General features: G+C 35.1%; 1 protein-coding gene across 4 annotated transcripts in view; it reads left to right on the top strand.

The window, feature by feature from the left end:
* Positions 1–24,588, top strand: part of KMT2E (lysine methyltransferase 2E (inactive)) — a 98,367-nt gene that overhangs the window by 28,067 nt on the left and 45,712 nt on the right. For 3 of the 4 annotated variants that reach the window (XM_068550416.1, XM_068550417.1, XM_068550415.1), the window contains 3 exons: positions 18,974–19,088; positions 19,948–20,177; positions 23,110–23,190. In XM_068550416.1, coding sequence (XP_068406517.1) covers positions 18,974–19,088; positions 19,948–20,177; positions 23,110–23,190 — 426 coding nt within the window. Of the gene's footprint in view, positions 1–18,973; positions 19,089–19,947; positions 20,178–20,646; positions 20,736–23,109; positions 23,191–24,588 lie in introns of those variants that run through there. The other variant, XM_068550418.1, reaches the window with a different exon arrangement.

Here is a 24,588-nt window from a genome sequence, read left to right as displayed (position 1 = left end):
TTGGATAGAGAAGTTCTAGACCAAATAACAAAGTATAGGCTCTCAGAAGAGAAAAGAACAATGAAGCCTAGGCTAGTTATAAAAATTCTAAGTGAGATCATAATGATCTGTTTCTTTCTGAATAAGAAAGATAAAGATGTAAGTATGAGGTGTAGATATTATTTTCAAATTATAGGTGAGGAAACTGAAGTCACAGAGCAGTTAAGTGGCAGAGGCAGAACTTATTGATGTGTTGATTTTAGGCTTTATTATAGCTCCTTTTCTAATACTGTTACAAAAAATGATCTATATAACAGCTGATTTATTTTGATATATGGTTCATGTAAGTAATAGCTTTAGTTTTAGGAGTAGTAAATTCAGTATAATATATGATTGCATGTAACAAAGGTATTCTCATCAGGTCTCTGCTCAAAGATAAGAAATATGAAAGAAAACCTAGACTCCATTACCACTAGATAGATAGGAAAGTGAGCCAGAGTACAGCCATTTATTAGAATTGTGTGTTTTTTTATCCTAATTGGTAGAAATTGACCTATTCTGTTGCTTCTTACCTATTTTACATCGGACATTCCATCTGAATTACTAAATTGGTTAAAGAAGCAAAGATGAGAAACCCTTCTGGAGCTGGGAAGTGGAAAGAGGTATAAATGGGGAGTGTTAAATTTATTCTTTCCTAGCCTTTTTAAAAAAGAAGAGCCAAATTACTTTTTCCTTTCAGAGACTGGGAACATAATTGGTAACATTGTACTCCTTTTAACATTATTATTACTACCAAATATTCCTTTAGAAGTCTTTATAATGAGCTTTTATATAATTATGTGTATTTTTGGATGAGGTAGACAAATTAGTAAATGTGACATATCTAAGTTATAGGTGAATTATTTTGGAGGAGGGCTTTTAGTACTACGCCTGGCAATACAGTAAATGCCTCTTTGTTGACTTGAAAGTACTAAAAAGAGATATCTGGGTTTTCAGTTTTGTTCTGCCACTAACATACTTAATTATGATAGACTTAAGCCACATAATTATGGTAGGCTTTTGTATCTTCATTTGAAAAACAGGGCTTGGATTGAAGTATTAATGTGACTCTTTTTGACTCCAAATTTCTGAGGTTCAGTACATTTTTACTATCTATATTTTGTTTATAGTATTTGATATTATTTCAGTGTCACTAGAGCCACCTGCTGACAGAATTGATTAATTTGTTGAAGTGTTTGGTTGCTTTTAGTCTGAATTTCTGTAATTGAAGATACTAAAATGTTTTGTGTATAATGAAATGTTTTCAATAGCTTTTTACTTGTTCATGTTCCACTAGTACTTAACATTTCTGCTTATGATTTCTTTACACTTAATCTACTATCAAGAAACTAATACTTTCCTCTGCTCTTAAAGTGTTGAGTTGCTTATCCTAATTTGGAAGTGCTTTCATTTAAATGTGATTTTGTTTTAATATTCAAAAGCCTATTTTAAAGTACTGTCTTAGCATTGTTTAGAACGATTCTTAGAATGACATTGAATTTCTCATTTGCTTTATACTTAATAATAAACACATTTTTTCTCTAATTTTTTTTCCCACTTGTGATACCGATTACAGAGCTCACTGCATTCATAGAGTTGTCTGTAACATAGTGTGTAATACCTCTTCATAACCCCAGCAAAAAGTTGGGCAGGTATTATTCCCATTTTGCAAAAGAAATGCAGCTCAAGGAGATTAACAGACTTAATTAACTAAGGCCATAGTTAATGAAAAAGGCCATGGTTAATAAAAAATAAGAGAGTTAAACCCAAGGCTGCTTGGCTCCAGATGCATTTTGCCACATAGATCCAAAGAGCTAAGTTTTCTTAACGGATGAGTTAAATGAAGTAAAATGCCACATGTGATAAACTGAGGACAATTGTCACACCAAACCTCTCCATTTAAAAAAATTTCTTGTATACTGTTGTAGTTTGTGTAATTTTAATATATCTTTAAAAAGTAACAGGTTATAGCAAGAATGATAGACATGTTTTGATCCCAGATCTGAAGGAGCGTACTGAGAACTCATGGAGATCTTTCACGTTCATTACTATGACAATTAGGGAGCCAGTCTATCCGTGTGCAGTTACTGATACCCAAGTGTCTGTTGTTGAATGCTTTAACGTTAAAAGGAAAATTAGAGGTTTCACCTAAAACAGTGGTATAAGCTTCTCATTAAAATCCAACTATATTTTGTAGGTTTATACAGGGAAGAAATTAAATTTTTGATGAGGAAGAAGGAAGTCATAAAAGTCCAATTTCAGGAGGAATCAGAGCTCATTTTGATCAATCATTCTAACCTGTTCCTTTTCTGTAAATGCCTCTCTTAATTTAATGATTGGCTTTTCTCTCTTTTTAGATCTTCAGTTCACCTGACTACTTAAACGTCTGCACTCAAATGTATAATGAATGATGATTTTTGATGGCTTTTTAAAGAATAAGGGTATTTTGATATAAACAAGGTTTTAAATTTGTAAAGTGGTTCCAGGGAAATGTGGCAACATCAGTTAGATTACTGTAAACAAAATGGTAGTTGGTCTGCTTTCTGAGTTTTCAACAATAATCTAGAACTGTAACATATTTGAAAATAGCCTATTTTCATTTTTATGAATGAAAACATTACATAAATAATTTCAACTTTAATGACCAAAATTGTTCTCCATATTTGTAAAGTTTGTGAAGTACTGACAATTAAAGTGACATAGATTCAGAATTACCAGAAAGCAGGCTTTGTGTAACTCTAATAAAATGACACATAGTACTATGTTGTAATACAGAAATGAGGTAAAGCTGTTTACCTCATTAGGTCATTAATCCATAGGCAGAAATAGCACTCTGGTAAATTTCACAGGAATAGTGGGGATAATGCAGTTTGGTGGGAGAAGTACTAGACCAACATAAGAGATATGGGCTTTGGTAATTTCTTTGCTATTATAATGCCATGTGACGTAGAATTAAGACTTCATTTTATAAATGTGGAAACTGAGACCCAGCGTGATTATGTGGCATGTCCCATGGATACACAGTGACTTAATAATAAATTAGGGCTTGGATCTAGAGTTTGTGGCACTTAGATCAGTCATCTCCCGGTCTGTAAAACTGGAGGTTGGACAATGTGATGTTTAAAATACCTTCTAGAACAGTGCCTGAACATCACTTTAGAGCAGCAGATACTCTGTTTCCCTGAACAGTACCTGTCCTACTGCACTCTGTGCCACACCAAGCAGGACTCAGCAGCTGATCCTCAACCCCTAGCTTCATGACAGCATTGTCTGGGGGTCCAGGAACTGCCCTCCACATTATGCCTGTCTAGACTCAGCAGGAGCAGATCTGCTACCACTAATTCTAGGCCAGAACAAAACTACTTCCAATCTGAGGGAAAGAAACCATATCCTGACACTCCCTTGGGGCCATATGCAGACGAGCCCTACTGTATCTTTGTTCTATCTGCTCTACTAACCAAGTCTTAGCAACAGCCTTTTACCTTTTCCAAGACCCCAGTATCACCTCACGGGGTCAGAGGTAGGTTCTGAGAGTGGCTAATTCAGATTAAGTCTTGACCTTTTGTCACTATCATCTGTGCCTCTCATTCCTGTAATTCCTTGTGCACTGTCTAAATTGTAGGCCCATTCAGATGCTTGAATCTTTGCATCATTCACCCTTTTATTAATTCTTCCACTTGCTCCATACAAATCGGCTTTTACTTTGACCATGCTACTGGCATACTGAAGCTAATGCATGGTTTTCGGGCCTCATGTTGCTTGCTCTCTCAGCAGGATTTGATGCTATTGATTCTCTGTACCTTTGGCTTTAGTGAAACTATCCTTTTGTGGTTTCCTTTCTTTCTTTCTTTTTCTTAAACTGTAGTAAAATATACATAACATAAAACTTACCATTTTAACCATTTTTAAGTTTACAGTTTGGTGGCATAAAGTACATGAAGTACATTCACAGTGTTACCACAGTGTCCAGGCAAGAGATGACAAGGGCTTGGACTAGGAAAATGGTAGAAATGGAGAGAAGTGTACTGATTCTAAATGTATATTGGAAGGAGACACAGGATCGACCATAGAATTAGTGTAGAGGGTGAGGGCAAAGGAGCAATCAAGAATGACACGTTAGGGTTTTGGATTAAGCAACTGGATGGAGATAGAGTTGTTTAAAGAAAAAGATGAGCCTGGGGAAAAAAGAAAACATCTGTGGGCAGAAGATCAAGCAAAAACTGAGAAAGAGTGGCCAGTTAAGTGTGGTACCCAGAAAGCCGGCAGAGTTAAATCTTTTTAGGAGAAGGGAATGGTTATTTACAGCAAATGCTGAAAAGTATATATAAATTACGATTACCAATTGGTTTGACAACATGGATAAAGTGCTGTTGTGCAGCCTGGTGTTGAGCACAAACAACTCTTTCAAGTAGTTTTCTCTGAAGAGGAACAGAGAAATAGAATGATAAATAAAAGGGGGCAGGCGTTTTAAATGGAATAATAAATAAGACAGGAATGATCTAACATAGAGGGAGACTGAAGATACAGGAGACATGGGATAATAACTGCAGGCAAGAGTAAAGTGTAAAGATCTTGAAAAGGCAAGAAGGGATGAGAACCAGAGGGCAAGTGGAAGAATAGGACTGTAAGAAAAACATTAATAAAACATTAATAAAATAAAAAACATTTTTCCATTTTACAAGAGAAAAACAGAATTTGAATATAAATACAAGATTTTAGATAATGGAGTTGTGCTCCCAGTACCTAAAACAGTAGCTGGTATATAATAAACCCTCAGTAAATATTTACTAATAAATTAATAAGAAATTCCTATTGAGTTCTTGTTACATTTTCAAAGAAAGTTATACCACTGAACTAGTAGTACTTGCTTAAGCCATTGAAATTAGAGAAAAAGGGTACTCTTTATTACAGTCAATTCTTTCCCAGAATTTGCGCTCTGTAAACAAGCAGTTGGCAAACTAGGATCCCTGAGCCAAATCCAGCCTGCTGCCTGACTTTTGTGAATTAAGTTTTATTAAAACTCAGTCATGGGGCTTCCCTGGTGGCTCAGTGGTTAAGAATCCGCCTGCCAATGCAGGGGACACGGGTTCGATCCCTCGTCCGGGAAGATCCCACATGCCGCAGAGCAGCTAAGCCCGTGCACCACAACTACTGAGCCTGCGCTCTAGAGCCCGCGAACCACAACTACTGAAGCCAGCGAGCCACAACTACTGAAGCCTGCGTGCCTGGAGGCTGTGCTCCGCCACAAGAGAAGCCACCGCAATGAGAAGCCTGCGTGCAGCGACAAAGACCCAATGCAGTCATAAATAAACAAACAAACAAAACTCAGTCATGGACTTCCCTGGTGGCGCAGTGGTTAAGAATCTGCATAAATAAATAAATTAATTAATTTTAAAAAACCAAACAAAACAAAACTCAGTCATGGACTTCCCTGGTGGCGCAGTGGTTAAGAATCCGCATAAATAAATAAATTAATTAATTTTAAAAAACCAAACAAAACAAAACTCAGTCATGGACTTCCCTGGTGGCGCAGTGGTTAAGAATCCGCCTGCCAATGCAGGGGACACGAGTTCGAGCCCTGGTCTGGGAAGATCCCATATGCTGTGGAGCAACTAAGCCCATGTGCCACAACTACTTAGCCTGCGCTCTAGAGCCCACAGGCCACATCTACTGAGCCCACTCACCACAACTACTGAAGCCCGCATGCCTAGAGCCTGTGCTGTGCAACAAGAGAAGCCACTGCTATGAGAAGCCCGCACACCGCAACAAAGAGGAGCCCCCGCTCACTGCAACTAGAGAAAGCCCGCACGCAACAAAGACCCATCGCAGGCAAAAATAAATAAAAAATAAATAAATTTATTAAAAAAAAGTTATGCCCAATTATTTACATATGTTTTCTGGCTTTCCAGGTACAATAGAGCTGAGTAGTTGCAACAGAAACCATGTTGTTCCAAGCCTTAAAATATATTTACTCTCTGGTCCTTTACAGAAAAGGTTTGCTGGCCCCAGCTCTAAATTTAATTTTAAATTCCAAAATCTGGGACGTGAGAAAGGATTTTCTACAACAAACATGTACTTTATAGTCATGACACATCTAAATTAAGAGGTCTAGTAATGTGGAGGGCTATTTGGGTGGAGCTAATGAGATAGAATTAGGTTAAGGCTGATTTGGAAGTCATGAACACTTAGGAAATGGTGAAAGCTACAGTACTAGTGGATTAAACCTCCAGTACAGTTTACAAAGTACAGACACCTAGAAAACAAAAATATTTAAGAAACAGGAGAAGAAACATTTAAAAAGGAGATTAAGGCATGGAAAGAAAACCAGATGGAAAACAGTTTGGTGGTTTCTCAAAACGTTAAACATAGAATTACCTTATGACCCAGGAATTCTACTCCTAAGTATATACCCAAAAGAACTGAAATCAAGGGCTCAAAACAGGTACTTGAATACCAATATTCATAACAGCATTACTCATAATAGCCAAAAGGTGGAAGCATCCCAAGTGTCCATCAACAGATGAATGGATAAACAAAATGTGGTACATCTATACAGTGGAATATTATTCAGCCATAAAAGGAACAGAATTCTGAAACATGCTACAAATGGATGAACCCTGAAAACATTAAGTAAGCCAGACACAAAAGGATAAATATAATTCCATTTATATAAAGTGTCTAGAATGGGCAAATAGAGACAGACAGTAAAATAGAGGTTACCAGGTGCTTGGGCCTGGAGGAGGTAAGAGGTTTAATGGGTACAAAGCGTCTGGGAGGATGAAAAAGTTTGGAAGCAGACAGTAGTAAGTCATGAATCATATGGCTTGAAGGTCTCTTGGTTAACCCCAAAGCTTATTATACACAAATGATTGTTGAATGCTCATATCTTAGCTAATTCTATTTCATTTGTTTAGGAGAGGTAGAACTAAAGCTACAAGTTTTTTTACAGCCTCTTCGTGGTAGATAGATATACAGGACTATAGAACTGAACAAAATGTCCCTTATATGTTAAAAAAAAAAAAAAAAAAAAGTCTTAGACAGCTAGTGTGATTTCAATGAGTTGAATGCTGTAGTTCTTTAAAGTAACAGTTCTGGTTAGTGCCTATTTCAGGAAGGTGGAAAATACTAAAAGGCATTAGGAAACTAGCAGAATTAAAATAGTGACAAGAGGGAAATTGAAATTTACTACATTATTTGAGTGACTGAGTACTCACCATGATAGAAAATATTAGGACAGAATGTATCAATAGAAGTAGGAAGGATATAAAGTTCTCCAGTATAAGATTTTTAACCAGCGATGGTATTTTAACTAGGAAATTTTTAATCATATTGTCTTTAACCGAGGAAGGCTTAAATTCCCAGATCATATGGTTAAGAGGAGGAGTTTAAAATATAATTGTATTTTCTCAACTTTAGAGTCTATGTAAAGGTCTCGTTTTGGAAGCTCGTTAGTAATGTGCTATAGATCAAAAACAGGCCCTTGAAGCTGACTCAAGCTTTGTGTGGCTAAACAGCCAAGTGAAAAGTTTCTTTCAGAATTCAGAGCTGTCTTAAATGGAAAAGTCGACTCAAAGAAGTTTGCCATGACATGTAACAACTAGAAATTAAGTGGATGAAAAGATAATTTGATGCGTATTTGGCAAATGACACCAAGTTTAGTAAGGTTTTAAAACACATTATAAGAAGGAAGCCTGCTAGAGAATTAATGGAAACTTCTTGTTGGTGGTGTAATTGATAGATCCAGGGATTATCAAGAGTTAAGTCTTCTTTCAGTAATAACATATTTTAAAGTCATTTATTTCCACATTGTCATTGAAAGTAGCTAAGTTTCAAATGAATCTAACAGTGGTTAATGTGCCGTGTTCTGTACCTAACAAAAAATTAATGTAGGTAAATCATCAAGGTGGGTTGGTCCTGTACTTAGTATTGAAGGAATTCAAGAATAAAATTGCAGAATTATTAGTTATAATAGCAAGTTGCATAGTTTCATATCCCTTTCTTCAATAAAAAGGTTACCAGTTTGGACCCTGGGCACCCTACACTCATGAGGATCACTTTGAAACTAGACAGGGTACTACATGTTTTTCAGTGAAGCAAAGAACTGAGCAAAGGTAACTTATCAGTTACCTTGGAGAGGTAACACTCTTGGAGAGGTAGCACTTTTTACATGTTCTCATCAGGTTCAGAGCTTCTAAACCTACTGAATCTGGGAGAATTATTCACAGATTGCTCAACCTCACATTTGAAGCCCTCAGCTTTATTTTGCCACGCTGCTGCTCTGATCTTTCCTGTGGGAGAAACAAACCATTAGTGGCTCTGTATAGTTTTTCAGGATAAAGATCATATTCCTTAGCTGGATACCCAAGGTACTTCTTGAACTGTTCCTTGCCTGACTTACCTGCCCTCATCTCTGGCCCCTTCTCTATACCTTTAACTCTTTCTGCTCTGAATTTTAGCAGTTCTTTTTAATCTGTGCTTCCAAAACTACAGTGAATGTAGATTGAGGTGCTTATTACAATATAGATTTGTGAGCCTGACCTTTAAAATTTTTGATTCATTTGGTTAAGTAGAGTTGTAAGAAATTGTAACATGCACTACTGATGAGTGTGATGCTGGTGGTCTGTTGATCATGCTTAGAGAAACGTGCTTAAACACTTCTTGCTGTTGATATCTCTGATTCCATGTGTGCCTTCTGTCTGGAACATCTTCTCCATCTCTTCCACCTCTATTTCTTGGGCTTGTTAACTTATTCTTTAAAACTTACTTAAACTATTATGAATTATTATGAATGGCCCCTGTGTGTGCCTCTTTTGGCACTATTGTAATCATAGATGTACTTGTTTGTCTTCCCCATACATCAGTTTCTTGAGAAGGGCCGCTGTTACTTCTTTATTTTTTGATTTCCAGCATCTCAGTCTCTTCTACTTAGTGTGTGCTCAGATGTTTATTGAGTGAGTGAAAACTGTATTATCATAAGTTCCTTGAAGGCAGAGACAATGTCTTATCTTTATAACTCTCATAGTCCCTGGCAAACATTAGGCCCTCAGTATTTGTTTAATCAGTGCTATTCAAACTGAGGTCTGTGGTTGTAATCCCTAGGGAGCTCTGTGAGCTCTCTGAAATTTTAAAATTTTGCTATATTAATTTTTATTTTTTATTTATTTATTTTTGCTATATTAATTTTGAGCTAGGAAAAAAGAGTATGTTTAGAATCATTCTGGTTGACTACCACTTAATACCAAATATTGCCATGAGATTTCAGTGCAAGGGCTTGAATTTGTGTTCGATGGTGTTGGTACACAGATCACTTAAAGATCTAGTTTAATGTAATCTTTTTCTAAATCCAAATCTACAGAGAAAAATCCCCCTCCTTCTATTATGGGGATTTGTGTATTTAATTTTGAGAAAATAAAATTTCAGCTAAATAAATAAACACTGTCTTGAAGTCTAACTGACCTCTCCATACTCCTTAAAGAGTCTACAGGCCATTTTTCCTACCTTTTGCATATGCATGAGATATCGTCTTTCTCCATCATTACTGCTTTTTTTAAAATTAAATTTTTTCAATAGAAGATCTACCTCGTTTAACATTCAAATGTTGAAATTCCTGCATATCTCTCAGAAGCATTCTCACATCTAATGAAACCTCATGATGTCACTCCTTATCTTTCCTGTTACTCAGGTAGACATGTCCTTCTCTTGAACCCTGCAGAATCTGGAGCCTAGAACGTTGACCTTTTGCAACTCCTACAAGGAGGTCTTTTTAGGTTCAACTAAACATTCAGACTTAAAAGACTATAGTACGCCATACTTGGCATTAGTCTACATGGTAAATAGGATAGGAGCCATAGCTTATCAGAGGTTAGCATCAAGTGTTCCTCTCTGTGTGAGTCTATGAAAGAGTACAGTCAGCCATCCAGGAGTTATTTTCTTGGGTTCTCAGGTGACTGGTCAGGGACAAGGAGTTAAGATCCACATTGGGCAGATGTGAAGGTGTTCCCTAATTTAGAAGCCCCATGCACCTCAGAAGCCAATATTTCTTGTAACAAGCATAGGCAGAACTTCCAGGAGTCACTGCATCTTGGGGAAGTTCACATCTGTGGCATCCTCATCAAGTATTTATAATTTTCCCAGTCCAGATACAATTAATTTACCAACCAAGGATCATTTTTATCAATGTACCTAGCAATATAGCAAATTAGCTATCAGGTTTGCAGGGGAACAGAGGCAGAAAGTTGATGAAAGATCAAGGTCTCATGCGTAAGAGGAAAGAGTTTTTTTTAAGCATTTACCCATACCTTTCTTAGGGCATTACCCTATTTTTGCCTTGTATGGGGGTTTTTGTATACCTGTCTCTTTTTGCTAACCCTGCCATTCCTTCCACGATCGGAAACTCTGAGGAGAGGAGTGTGAGTAGGTTTTATATATCTTTCTATCCTGTCTAGAATCTAACAAGTTACTTTACGTGTTGAACATCATCATAGAACTATTTGTTGAATTACAGTTTGTGTGCTCCTTTGATTGTAAGGTAAATACACACAAGAGAAACCCAGAAAAATTCTATAAGTGGGATTTATCATAGATTTATAGATCAGTAGATCTGTAATTCTATAGATCTATAGATCAATAGATTTATCATCTATTTATCATAGATGGAAACAAAGTATAGGAATAAACTTTCTGGATGGAGTGGCCTAAACTGTGGTGTCCTCCTCCAGCATTATTAGGGTTGCTCTGTTTTAATGTCTATATGACTTCTTTGGAATAGGGACTGTATAATGCATCTCCAGATTCATTCTTTCATGTACTGAAAGCTTATGTTAATGGTGATAAGATAAAGATTTGAGAAGACTGTGAGTCAGCAGAAAATGGCAGATGCTTCACTGTAAGCAGGGACAGAAATATCAATACTAAGATAAGATCATTTCTTGACTTTGTATAGTAAACTATGTCAAGAGAGTCCAGCAAAGTGATGATCATCATGAGATTATCATCTCTTTGTACAGGGTATATTATACTCATGGCTGTCGTACCCTGCCTTTCTGTCTGCCACATATTATTGAAGAAATAAATGGATCTGAGGAAACATAAATGATCACCAGGGCTTAAGGGGCACGTTATGAAGATTGTTCATAAGTTTGAGACCTGTGTATTGAGAAACATGAGAGTTCAGTGGAGGTAGGAGTGAACCTATCTGTATGGATAGGTTCTTAGTCACTTAACATAAAACATAAAAACTAGGGGGTGCCTTTAAGAGTTTTAAAGAGAGGAATAAAATAAAGTATTCCCATACAAAGTTTTTGAATAAAATAGTCACTTCTCTTTAAGGAGCTCACATACTGCTCCTTGGTTTAACATGTTGGATATTCTTTTCTTTTCTTTTTTTTTTTTTATGGCCGCGCCCTGTGGCATATGGTATCTTAGTTCCTTGACCAGGAATTGAACCTGCACTCCCTGCGTTGGAAGCACGGAGTCTTAACCACTGGATTGCCAGGGAAGTCCCAACATGTTGGATATTAGATTGTGTGAAAAATGTATCTAATATATTATATCAGATTGTGTTAATCTACATAAACCTTACATATGTATATTAAGTATTCCACGAAAATTAGCTTCATTTTTCATTGACATGCTTAAGGCTTAACATACCTCTATATAGCTCTTTTAAAAACCTTTTAAACCAAAAAGTTTAGAAATATTCATTTTAAAACAGTCTAAACATTTAAAAAATCTCTGCTGCCAGTGATAGTGATTCCTTGCTTATTAGCTTTTGTGTTGAAATTAGGAATGTTTTAAGCAGTGATTGGAATTAAAACTAGAACATTAATCTCATTCTGTTGTTACACCATTTTCTATTTCCTATTTTGTTTGTGGTAAATAACCTTTACTATAGTAATTGGTCCTTGCCTCCTGGAGCGTATAATGTCATTAAAAGAGATAAGGAAAGTAAGTATGGAAAAGTGATGTATGTATATTGCTTTGTGTGTTCATGTTAGATTAGTAATACGTATGTGTATATGTGTGTGTGTGTGTGTGTGTATATATATATATATATATATATACACACACACACACACACAGTGTAGCAATAAAACATTTTGCTGGTTAATGTTCTGAATCACCAACCTAGAATTTTAAAACTTTATTATATCAATATTACATGTTCATGATTACTAATTACATTTCTTGGTATAAAGTTTAGTCTTTTGCTATGTAAAAAACTGTGGTGTATATGGACTCAACTCTAAGAAAATATGTATTAAAAATCTGCTTTACAAAAGGATAGCAAAGGCACTTATTTCAATCTAATTTAGGGAGTTATGGGACTGTACTTTAAAAATAAACTTTATGGGGCTTCCCTGGTGGCGCAGTGATTAAGAATCCGCCTGCCAATGAAGGGACCTGTGTTCGATCCCTGGTCCGGGAAGATCCCACATTCTGCGGAGCAGGTAAGCCTGTGCGCCACAACTACTGAGCCTGTGCTCTAGAGCCCGCGAGCCACAACTACAGAGCCCGCGTGCTGCAACTACTGAAGCCTGCGCGCCTAGAGCCCGTGCTCCGCAACAAGAGAAGCCCGCGCACCGTGACGAAGAGTAGCCCCCGCTCGCGGCAAGTAGAGAAAGCCTGCGAGCAGCAGCAAAGACCCAACACAGCCAAAAATAAAAATAAAATAAATAAATTTATTAAATAAATAAAAATAAACTTTATAAGGACTTTAGCACATATTTAGAGCTCAATAAATATTTACTAAGTGATTTAAATATCAGTAAGGCTTTGATACCTTGCAAATTTAGTGATTTATTTAAACTAGGTCTAGTTAAACTTACACTTAGAACTTTACTGGAATTGAATTATTGTGGAATTAAGGTTTTAAAATAATTTAAAAGCAACTTCAGACTGAATATTCATAGTTAGATTGAGAGGCATTTCTGAATACATGAGTATGTTACATATTTATAATACATTACAGTTGAGAAAAATACATTTTCACATCCTCTGTGTCATTTGAGTTTCATCCATATTTCTGGGGACAGGGTGAAGCAGGTAATTTTATCCCCACTTTACAAATAAAAAACTCAGGTTCAGGAAGGTGCATACTGTACCTGTACCCATTTAATGGCCAGCATTAGACGTGTAAGTCCCAATTCCATGTTCCTCCTACTGGATAAAACTTGTTAATTTTGATGGAGTTTGGGAGAGAAAATAATAAATGCATATGGGAAGATGGTTGACAGCATATGAAAATATTACATGAAAAGTAATAAATTAACAGTACAGCAAATAAGTGCTACAGGAATCTGTAGGATTTATAAAATTACGAGTTGAAGCAGTCACAAAAGTGCTCCTTAAGGAGTACCTGAAGTGAGTCTTGAGGACTGTGTTGAAATTAAGAAGTAAGGGTTAAGAGAGATTCCCCAGATAGAGGCTTAGAAATAGATGGCGAGGACGTCTTCCTGAGTTGGGAGGAAGTATACCATTCTTATAGTTACCTATTTTATGTAGGACAGTATATGTAAGATAAAAGGCTTGGGGAACTTCAAAAAAAAAAGAAAAACCTTTTTAGTAGGGAAATACAAAAATATGTACAGTAGTAGGGAGAATAGTATAATAACCTCAGGTGGCCATTACTCAGCTTCAGCAGTATTCAAAGTTTTGCCAGTCTTGTTTCATGTATCCCATAGTTTTGAAGATTTTTTTTTTTTTAATATTTATTTATTTATTTGGTTGCACCGGGTCTTATTTACTTATTTATTTTTATATTTATTTTTGGCTGTGTTGGGTCTTCGTTTCTGTGCGAGGTCTTTCTCTAGTTGTGGCAAGCGGGGGCCACTCATCATCGCGGTGCGCGGGCCTCTTCACTATCGAGGCCTCTCTTGCTGCGGAGCACAGGCTCCAGACGCGCAGGCTCAGTAGTTGTGGCTCACGGGCCCAGCTGCTCCGCGGCATGTGGGATCCTCCCAGACCAGGGCTCGAACCCGTGTCCCCTGCACTAGCAGGCAGACTCTCAACCACTGCGCCACCAGGGAAGCCCAGTTTTGAAGATTTTTAAAGCATATCCCCACATCAGTTTAACTATGTATACTTCAGTATGTATCACTAACACAGAAGGACTTTTTTTTAAAACCACAATACTATTATCTCATATAGCAAAATTAATACTTCCTTAATATAAAATACCAAGTTCATCTTCAGATTTCTTTCACTTGTCTCAAAACTGTCTTTCTGTAATTGGCGTGTTCAAATTGGCTCCAGACAAGATCCACACATTGTATTTGATTGAAATGTCTCTTGAATCATTTTTTTATCTGGAACAACCCTTTAAATTGTGTTTTTCCTCATACTGTATAAGAAACTGGATCATTTGGCCTACAGAAGTTTCAGTATTCTGTATTTGGCTCTTTTCTTCCTTTTGGCATCATGTAATATTCCACTTTCCCCATATTTCTGATAAACTGATATTTAGATAAAGAGATGTGATTAGCTTCAGATTTTTTTTTTCTTCCCTCTCTCTTCTTTCATATTTCTTTTTCAGCATGAGACTTTTTATGTGGGACTTTATATTTTCTATTGCATAATATTAGAAGAAGCACATAAAAACTTAGTTGTCTAACTTCCAGTGATGTTAAGAATGATCAAGAAGTTCAGGTGTTGTCAGCCTTATCTGTCCATCATCTTTAAACTTTCAAGGTTTTAGCATCCATGGTTATCTGTTGCCAAAATCCATTATCTCTCGAAGGTAGCAGATTGGTAATTTTTCTAATTTGATCATTCCTTCTGCATTTATTAGCTTTTAGAGAACTTCTAAAAGAAGCAGTCAGTATTGACTTAGTTAATAAGAGAGCATACTTCTTATTTCAGTTTTAGAGCCAGTTGCTTATTATAATATCTTTTTCTGCATTTGAGTTTCTCTACCTATGGGAAACAGAATTCAAAGTTTTGAAAACTATAATTCAGGTCATATTGATCATTTGACCATATCTTATTGCTTATACATTAGGAATACTTTACCTGTTTTTTTTTTTTTAAACATTTTGAATTCCCAAACTAGAGAATGATTATCCTTTAGGAAGTTTCACATGGATAAAGATCATCTTTTTGACAATGATCAATGTTTCAGTGATTTAAGAACACATACAAAACAATATATGAATGAATACAAATAATCACACTCTCTCTGAAAAGTGACATCACAGTTATGTAAGTGAAATCTTATTTGTCTGCAGGATGAACACCACCATGGTTAATGTTTTGATACGTAATTATTTATAAAAATATTATACTAATGTAGTTTCTCGATGGTAAATGTTATACCTGTGTATTAACTCGGCATTTATGTGACAATATAAATTGGCTAAACAGAGCCCTGAAGCAACTATTTACACAAAAACTTACTATTGCGTGTTATCTCTTTAGCCCTGCAGTTTAAAATTTACTAAAGCTTTATGGTAACATTACAGGAGATTTTGAGGAAAACTCCTGTAACCATAATATAGTGATTTTTGTTACCATGAGTTCTTGCTGTGCTATTGTCTATATGTAAATATGGTAGGTTGCTCAGATTTAATCATTATCTATTGATTGGACATTTAAATGATTTCTACTCTTATATCTAGTTTTATGAATAGTATTACAAAGAACATCTCAATTCTGCAGGTCGTTATTTAGTGGGAATTACTTTCTTAGGATAAATTTCCAAAAATGGGGTTACTGGATCTAAAGGATGTTTGACTTTTGATATTTGTCACAAAGTTGTTTTCAGATTCACTGTGTGTTTTGAGGATGTTTAGCACCATGGGACTTCTTAGGGAACATTTCTAAGGATGTCGTGTCCTTTTTTTTTGTTTTTTTTTTTTTGTCTTTTTTTTGTCTTTCTTTTTAATACTATCTTACAGTTTGGAAAAATCCTTAAAATATGTCAACCCTTTTTTTTTTTTTTTTTAACAATTGTTACCTTCTTCTTAAAATTACTTTTATTAAGTAGCAGCATTAGAAATGAGGATCTTGATGACGTATTTCTGCCTTCTTGCGTTGCCAACTTGTTAGTATTTACAACTTTAATTTTTTATTTTTTATTATTAAAGTATAGTTGATTTACAGTGTGGTGCTAATTTCTGCTGTACAGCAAAGTGACTCAGTTGTACACATATATACATTCTTTTTTATATTCTTTTCCATTATGGTTTATCCTAGGAGATTAGATATAGTTTCCTGTCCTATGCAGTAGGACCATGTTGTTTATCCATTCTAAATGTAATAGTTTTCATCTACTAACCCCAAACTTTCAGTCCATCCCTCTCCCTCCCCCCTCCCCCTTGGCAACCACAAGTCTGTTCTCTATGTCTGTGAGTCTGTTTCTGTTTTGTAGATATGTTCATTTGTGCCATATTTTAAATTCCACATATAAGTGATATCATACGGTATTTGTCTTTCTCTTTCTGACTTACTTCACTTAGCATGATAATCTCTAGTTACATCCAAGTTGCTACAAATGGCATTATTTCGTTCTTTTTTTTATGGCTGAGTAGTATTCCATTGTATATATGTTCCACATCTTATTTATCTGTTCATCTGTTGGTGGACATTTAGGTTGTTTCTGTGTCTTGGCTATTGTGAATAGTGCTGTATAGCTTTAATTTGAATCATGAGGTTATGCAAAGGATTTGTGGCTTGTTTACATGCTTGAATTTATCTATATTTGCACTGAAAGTCTTATTTTTTTAATTGCCAACCATTATCTACTCCAAAATACAAACTTCTTGCCACACTCTAAATTCCTAAGACTGAATCTTTCTATAATGGCCACAGTTCCTACATCTTGCTTTAATAACAGGTCAGGAATTGCTAAAACCCCACCCCATTTCTTCTCTCTATGTATTTTTAAAAGAATTTTAAAGGAATCAATATTGTAATCAAAGGTAGTTTGGCAGTATGTATTGATTTTATGTGCATTTACCCTTTTGTTCAGCATTTCTGCCTCCAGGAATCCATGTTGTAGAAATGTTGCCATGTAAGCAGAAAACAGTGTATAGAAGGGTGTACAATTTCAGTGATACCTTTAACACTGAAAAATAGAAACAATTTAAACATCTACCAAAAGGGAATTTGTTAAATAAACTATGGTACATTCATATAATGAAATAATCAGTTATTACCAAAATAAAGGTAGATATGTGTTGACACTGAAAGATTGAAAAAGCAAATTGTGAATACATATTGTACATTCTCATTTTTTTTAAAAAAACGACTGTTAGATGTATTTATGGATAGACAAATTTAGAGGGGGATACATGGCATCTTAACATGGGTGTGTCAGGTTTGGATGAAGACATGATCTTTCACTTTCTTATGTACTTCTGTTTTAAAGTTTGTACAATGAGCATGTATTAAGTTTGGAATTAAGAAACACATTTGTTTTTAAAAGATTAAGCAAGTAAAATTTTTTTTTAATTTTTTTTTTGTTTATTTATTTATTTATGGCTGTGTTGGGTCTTTCGTTTCTGTGCGAGGGCTTTCTCTAGTTGTGGCAAGCGGGGGCCACTCTTCATCGCGGTGCGCGGGCCCCTCACTATCGCGGCCTCTCCTGTTGTGGAGCACAGGCTCCAGACGCGCAGGCTCAGTAATTGTGGCTCACGGGCCCAGCTGCTCCGCGGCATGTGGGATCTTCCCAGACCAGTGCTCGAACCCGTGTCCCCTGCATTGGCAGGCAGACTCTCAACCACTGCGCCACCAGGGAAGCCCTAACCAAGTAAAGTTTTAACATAACAACATAGATAATAGGTGAGTACTGGTTTTCCAAATATTCAGAACATTTTGCACACTTCTCTTTTGTAATCTCCTTCAGAACCACTTGACCTCAGTTTGTGCCTCCTCTCTCTACTGATTTTAGCACACTGGATCCCAAGCAGCAGTCACTTAGAGCAAAATTGAGACTTTGTGCAGGGGATGAGTGAAGGGGGGCAGTATATCAAGAAGTAATTGACAATAGAAATTTGACCAATTAGATTGTAACTGCATTAAGAAGCCTTAAACCATGAAGAGTGCAAGTAGTACTAAATTCTAAGGGAAGGTTTTGAATAAGAGGTAGCATAAGGGTTATGAAAAAATCATCTCAAAGGGTGGCTTTGGTAAGAATAAAGGCACAGAAATGAGTCATGTTGTGTGTGTGCAAGGGAGCAATTAATTTCAGTGTGAAGTGCCCTCAGAAGTAGGTTCACTACCACATTGATCAATAGGAATTATCAGGCTAGGGCTCAGGAGGATTGATATAAGTGAAGAATTTGGGGAAGTGATGGATGTAAAATGCTAGGCCAGGGAATTTATAAGTCAACCACAGCGGGTGAGTTGTTACTCTCAGTTGTATCAGTGGTTGGTCAGGTCATCATCATTTGGCCATTATCAGGCCAGAACTGCTGATCTTACACTACCATAGGCTGCTAGTTACATTTTTTTCATAAGCAAACCTTGATTCATTGTGAGGTTTCCTGTTCCTTAGCTTTTCTGATATTTCCAAGGTTTTGTTATATATCTTGACACACTAACACATACATGAAGCTTTGACATTGAAATGTATACCTCACATTCAAATTGGGGTCCATATGGATTCAGTATGTCCTTAGTCTTGTTTAAATTATTTCTACCACTTTTCTCCATCCTGTGCATAGTGTCCCCAGTGCCACTGAGTATATTAAGTAATGTTTAATCTCTACTAATTTTTTTTAATGATAGGGAAACTATATCTGAACTTGAAGGGGGGACATTTACTGTACTTAATTAAAAGTTTTTTTTAAGGACGCAGACTCTATATAGGATATATCATATCCACAGGGTGTCTTTGTTTTAGACATTTTAAAGACATTTTATTTGATAGCCAATAAAATAAGTGCTTATAATTTTAAATAGATTGAAAGGAAAAAAATCAATGGAATTCTCTTTGATGCAACTTTTTTCCCTCCAGACCAGAATCTGTAGAAGCTAGCCCTGTGGTAGTTGAGAAATCCAACAGTTATCCCCACCAGTTATATACCAGCAGCTCGCATCATTCACACAGTTACATTGGTCTGCCCTATGCGGTAAGTGTCAAACATTTCTCTGGAAGGGTATGTTTTATATCTGTATATAAATCTATGTATATTTTTTATATCTAGAGATTGAAAGTTGATGTGTGTGGTATTGTGCCTAAAACTGAACATTTAAAAAGCAGACTTGTTTTATACTATCTAAACAATTAGGTATGTAATTCGTAGTTTAGTTTTTTCATTGATCTAATTATATTTATTCAAGGGATTAAAATTCTATAAGAGGAATTCCCTAAAAGTTTTTATATTATTATTATTTGGTTTTTTTATGCTATTAATAGTTTAGTATTATAATTCTTTACCTTCTCTATAAAAAGACTGTAGATAGAATTGTACTATCTACTGTTGATTCTAAATTATATAGTAATTATATAGTTACCATTTATTTAGCACTTATATGTCAGGCTCTGTGCTAAGCATTTTTGCATATATTATCTAATTTAATCTTCAAAAACAACCTCATAAGATAGGTATAATTTTCATCCCCATTTCATAGCTGAGAAAATGAAAGCTTGTCTAAGCTAACTTATTCAATGTTGCCAAAACTTTAAAAATCCCTATTGTATACTTTATAGTGATAATATGTCTTCTGTAATTGTTTTTGTTATTCTTTAGCTTCCAGTTTCCTGAGTTTTTTTTTTTTTTTAACCATTATTCTCACATCTTGCATTGTGAAGGTGACCAAGGTTCTATATCTAGTTTCACCAAGTCATTATTTTAAAGGTATTAAGGAAGAAGTGGGCCAATTTCATCTCTCTCGAATATTTAAATTAAGGATTGAATTTTACTTAAGTTGCTTAGTTTGTATTGTTATTGAAATTACATTGTGCTGTATTTGTGATTAATTCTCCAGGACCATAATTATGGTGCTCGTCCTCCTCCAACACCTCCGGCTTCCCCTCCTCCATCAGTTGTTATTAGCAAAAATGAAGTAGGCATATTTACCACTCCTAATTTTGATGAAACTTCCAGTGCTACTACAATCAGCACATCTGAGGATGGAAGTTATGGTACTGATGTAACCAGGTGCATATGTGGTTTTACACATGATGATGGATACATGATCTGTTGTGACAAATGCAGGTAAAATGTTTCATGCCATTTGCTTATTTTTCTTGAATGCTGCTAACCTTTGTGATTGTTAATGTTGGAAAAAATAAAGTGACTTTTGAAGGAATTGGTAAATGCATTTTTTAAGTGATACTTTTGCTACTGTCAGTGCAGTGTGTTTTGCTCCTAGGAAAAGCCCCTATGGGAAAAAAGCTATCCTAGAGTTTTTCTTAGAAATCCTCGTTGTTAATTGAGTAATAGGCAATCAGTTCTGAACTTTATTCATACAGAATCACATCTCTCTTTTTACTCATTCGGTAGTAATACAACTACATAAAGTAGACAAGACAGAAATGAGAGGAGAATTGAGTCCTGTGTATTTCCTTTGGAATTATTTGTGCTGTATAGTCAACTGTGATTTTCCAGTTTGGGGGAATTATACATTTTGATTGATGTTTGTTTGACCTGACTCTCTCACCTCCTTTTGACTTGAACCTTGCAGCACTCTGGAGTCTCCTTGAACCAGAACCACAGTCTCCCCTCCCCCAACCCTGGTTCAACCACCAAGAAAGGCCTCCTCCCCTAGAGAAGGTGTGATTGGGAGAGAAAGTGGGGTTTTGTTTTCTTTCTTTTTTTTTTTTTTTTCCTGGTGGGAGGGAGTTGGGGAGGATGGAGAGGGAACAGTAGGATTTCAACCTGAAAGTTACTGAGTCCATCCCCTGCATAGGCTGGGAAGCAGAGAACATTTAAGCAATGTACTGTAGAGGATAAGAAAGTTTGATAGTTTACAGAATGTCCTGGATCTGGTCTTAAGGCATAGCTTCATCATTTTATTTGAAATAGTGCCCATATTTGAATGTGAGTGTAAAAATGCATTGTTGAGCCACATAGAAATTACTTTGCATTATTTGTAATCTTGTTCCCATCTATTAAGTTAGGTGATTAGGAGTGGGATGTTATTGATATTAAACATGCAGTTAGGTTATATATGAAAAAGTTGATTTACCTTTGCCAAAAAGGGGGAAAATTAGTCTTAAGTGGAGTGTGAAATTTGATGTTATTTTTATGGGAAGTTGTAATATTAATGCTTTGAGTTAATTTTAATAATAAAAATATATTGTGATGCTTTCTCAAATTTAAAAATAAACTTATGGTACATACTATTACCATAAGCAATCACCTCAGTGAGCTTATTCAGGAGGTGAATTTAAAAACTAAGAAAATAACTTCTCTGATAACTTGTTTTCCTCGTTATTTTTTAATTAGCTACTTATTAGCAAATCTGAATTCATATTTTAACCAATCATATAAAATAGCTTTCTCATTGCTGATTTTGTCTTACGTGATAAATTACATACCATTGGACAATTTTTTTTTTTGACATCTTTATTGGAGTATAATTGCTTTACAATAATATTTTTATTTTAATGCATAATCTAAAGTGTTTTTGTTTTGATTAATTACAATGATCTATATATAATATAGAATTATATCTATTAGAAAAGAGTGAAATAGTCCTTAGGACTTATACCTATCTACAAATTCTTGAAGGACCAGTTGAAGTATTTTGGATTATTCAAGGTATTTGCTTTTTAGCAACTGCTCTATTTGTTATGAATTTATTTTTTGTTATTCTGCTTTTCTACTGCTTAACCTGTAGTATGCTACAAGGCTTAATCTTTTTTCCTCTATTCTTGTTTTACATTGCCTCTATATATTTTCATGTACCTACTGCCCATACTCATCTCTTTCAAGTTTGACATCTAGAGCTCTGATTATTTATTCATTCTCTAGTTTTATTTCTTCTGTGGTCTGCATGACATTATTACTTAGCCCCCAGATTTAACCTAATTTGTTATTCTGACTCTCCATGTCAGGTGCTCTGCTTTTCTTTTAAACTTTTTCCCCTACATCTTTGATACATAGTCCATTACCTTTCACATTCTACCAGTTCTTGTCCCAACATCCTCAGTTAAGAAGTAAAGAGCAAGATCATAGCAGTTAACTCAGTAGCTATATATTAAAAGTAGCTCATTATTATATAAGGGATAATTAAGACTGTTTTTAGAAACAGGCATATCTATCAACTTTAGACCAATTAAAGTCTTGGCAATAAAATGCAAAATAATAGCATTCAGAAATTTGCCTCAAGTTGGTCCATGTATTACATTAAAAGTAGAGTTCATAATAGGTTTAGTCTCTATCTTCATGAAATGACTCTTGGATTCTGTAACTTCATTTTCTGCCATCATTCTAGTTCTTTCTTTTCTTTAACTTAGATCTGGAATGTTGGAAAAGCCTCTTAGTTGATTTTTATGCTTCCAGTTTCTTAACTTCTTTGAATTAACACTGTATACCATCAAAGCAACCTCTAGTTGTTACCTGTTGCCAGTTAGAGGAATGCTCCGCAAATCCTGACATTCCAGGTTGTATATAATCTGACTGCATTTTACTAATTCAGTTTTATCCCCCTCTGTTCCTCAAAATGAACATTCTTCTTCAGATATATTAACTGCCTTCTGGCTGTTGCTCCCGGTATCTGTCTACTTGAGAAAATGTTGCTATAATGAGGTCTTTTCTTCCTAATTTCCCAAATGAGGTTCTCTTCAAGTCCATTATTCTTCAGGATTCTTTTCCCATTAATTCCAAGCATTGTGGACATCTCCAGTTTGTGATTTCTAATAATATTTGTAATGTATACCTTTTACATTTTTAAATTATATTTGCTTTAGAAATTTATATCATATATATAATATCCTATATTTGTCCTCTTATTTTTGCATCTCAAAGTTTTATCTTCCCGAGGACATATTTCTATGAATTCTTCACATTCCCTTTTACACTGCTAAACTCAAAGTAGGCACTTATTAACTGATAGTTAAATGGAATATCAAATCTTAATTTAAGGATGATTTAAATAATATTTTATATGTTCTGCTTTTTTTTTTTTTCCCCCTTTTTAAAGTGTTTGGCAACATATTGACTGCATGGGGATTGACAGGCAGCATATTCCTGATACATATCTTTGTGAACGTTGTCAGCCTAGGTAAGTTGTACATACAATAAAATTGCCAGTAATTTTACTGAGGTAATCTTTAGTTATTAGAAATTTATGCATGAATTCTAGATTAAACAGTTAATGGATACTGTATTTCATCAAATCTAAGATGGAAGAAGTTTCCTTTCTATGGTTTGGTTTGTTTTTTGGGTTTTTTTCTTTTTCCATTCTGACATCTCTAAAATCAAGAAGAATCTTTCCATTGATAACGTGTCATGGTTTATTTTCTAGGGTTTTTAATGATGCATAAAATAATAGCGCATTTTTTAAGTGATGACATCTTTTTTTCAGTGGACTGCAAATTATGTTAAAAAGTTACTAGAAGGACATTTCGTTAGTTACAGAATTTTGCAGGGCTTATACTATCATTCTGCCTGTTGGCAGTAATGTGTTTTCTTCCCATTTCTTTTTTGTGCTTTTTTAAAAAAATCTTTTTTAATGGACATTTCAAACCTATATAAAAGTGATAGTGTACAGAACCTGCATGTTTCCACCACCCAGCTTCAACAATTGTCAATAATCTTTTTTCATTTACATTGCTGTGTATTTTTCTCCTTCACATATTGTTTTAATGCAAATCCCAAATATATTATTTCATTCATAGGTATCCTTATGTATTTCAGTATGTATGTATTTGTGTATGTGTATTTCAGTATGTATCTATAAAAGAATTCTTTAACAAAACTCTATAACAACAAAACGATTATTATATTGATACATGCAATGAAATCTATTACATCCAACCATTCTTAAAGTATTGATTGGTTGCTGTACATCTCTTTTAAGTCTCTAGTAATCTAAAGCTACACCCCTTACCCCACCTACCCCAGTCTCCTTTGCAGTGTGTTTCTTTAAGGGACTGAATTGTTTATCCTGGTGAGTTTGCCAATTGCATTATCATGATTTAACAGATTTCTCTCTATAGATATTTCTGTTAAATAGGTGTGTGATTAGATTTAGGTCCCTTTTTTTTTTTTGGGTAAGACTTTCATACACTGTGTTCTATCAGGTGACACATCTTATAATATCTGAATGGGACCCATTGATGGTTATTTTTAAGATCCATTAATTTATTAGGGGTTGCAAATTAATAACATGTTAATTCTATTGCTTATCACTTATTAGCTGGACTATTTCTGTAGAAAACTTCCCCATATTAACTGTTCAGTTCTCTTAAGGTATATTTCACTGAGGAAAGGCAGGATAAATGCTTGTTGATTTGTAGGCTTTATCAGTTTTTAGAATAATGAAAAGAATTTTAATTGTCATTATGAAGTCAGGGATTTAAACATATTGGATATCAGTCTGTTGCAGTTATTCCTTTCTTTTTAAATATTTACTTGGTTGCATAGGGTCTTAGTTGCAGCAGGCGGGCTCCTTAGTTGC

This window comes from Eschrichtius robustus, chromosome 8, assembly GCF_028021215.1.
Source record: "Eschrichtius robustus isolate mEscRob2 chromosome 8, mEscRob2.pri, whole genome shotgun sequence".
NCBI classification, from domain to species: domain Eukaryota; kingdom Metazoa; phylum Chordata; class Mammalia; order Artiodactyla; family Eschrichtiidae; genus Eschrichtius; species Eschrichtius robustus.
This window is presented reverse-complemented; position numbering and strand designations above follow the sequence as displayed.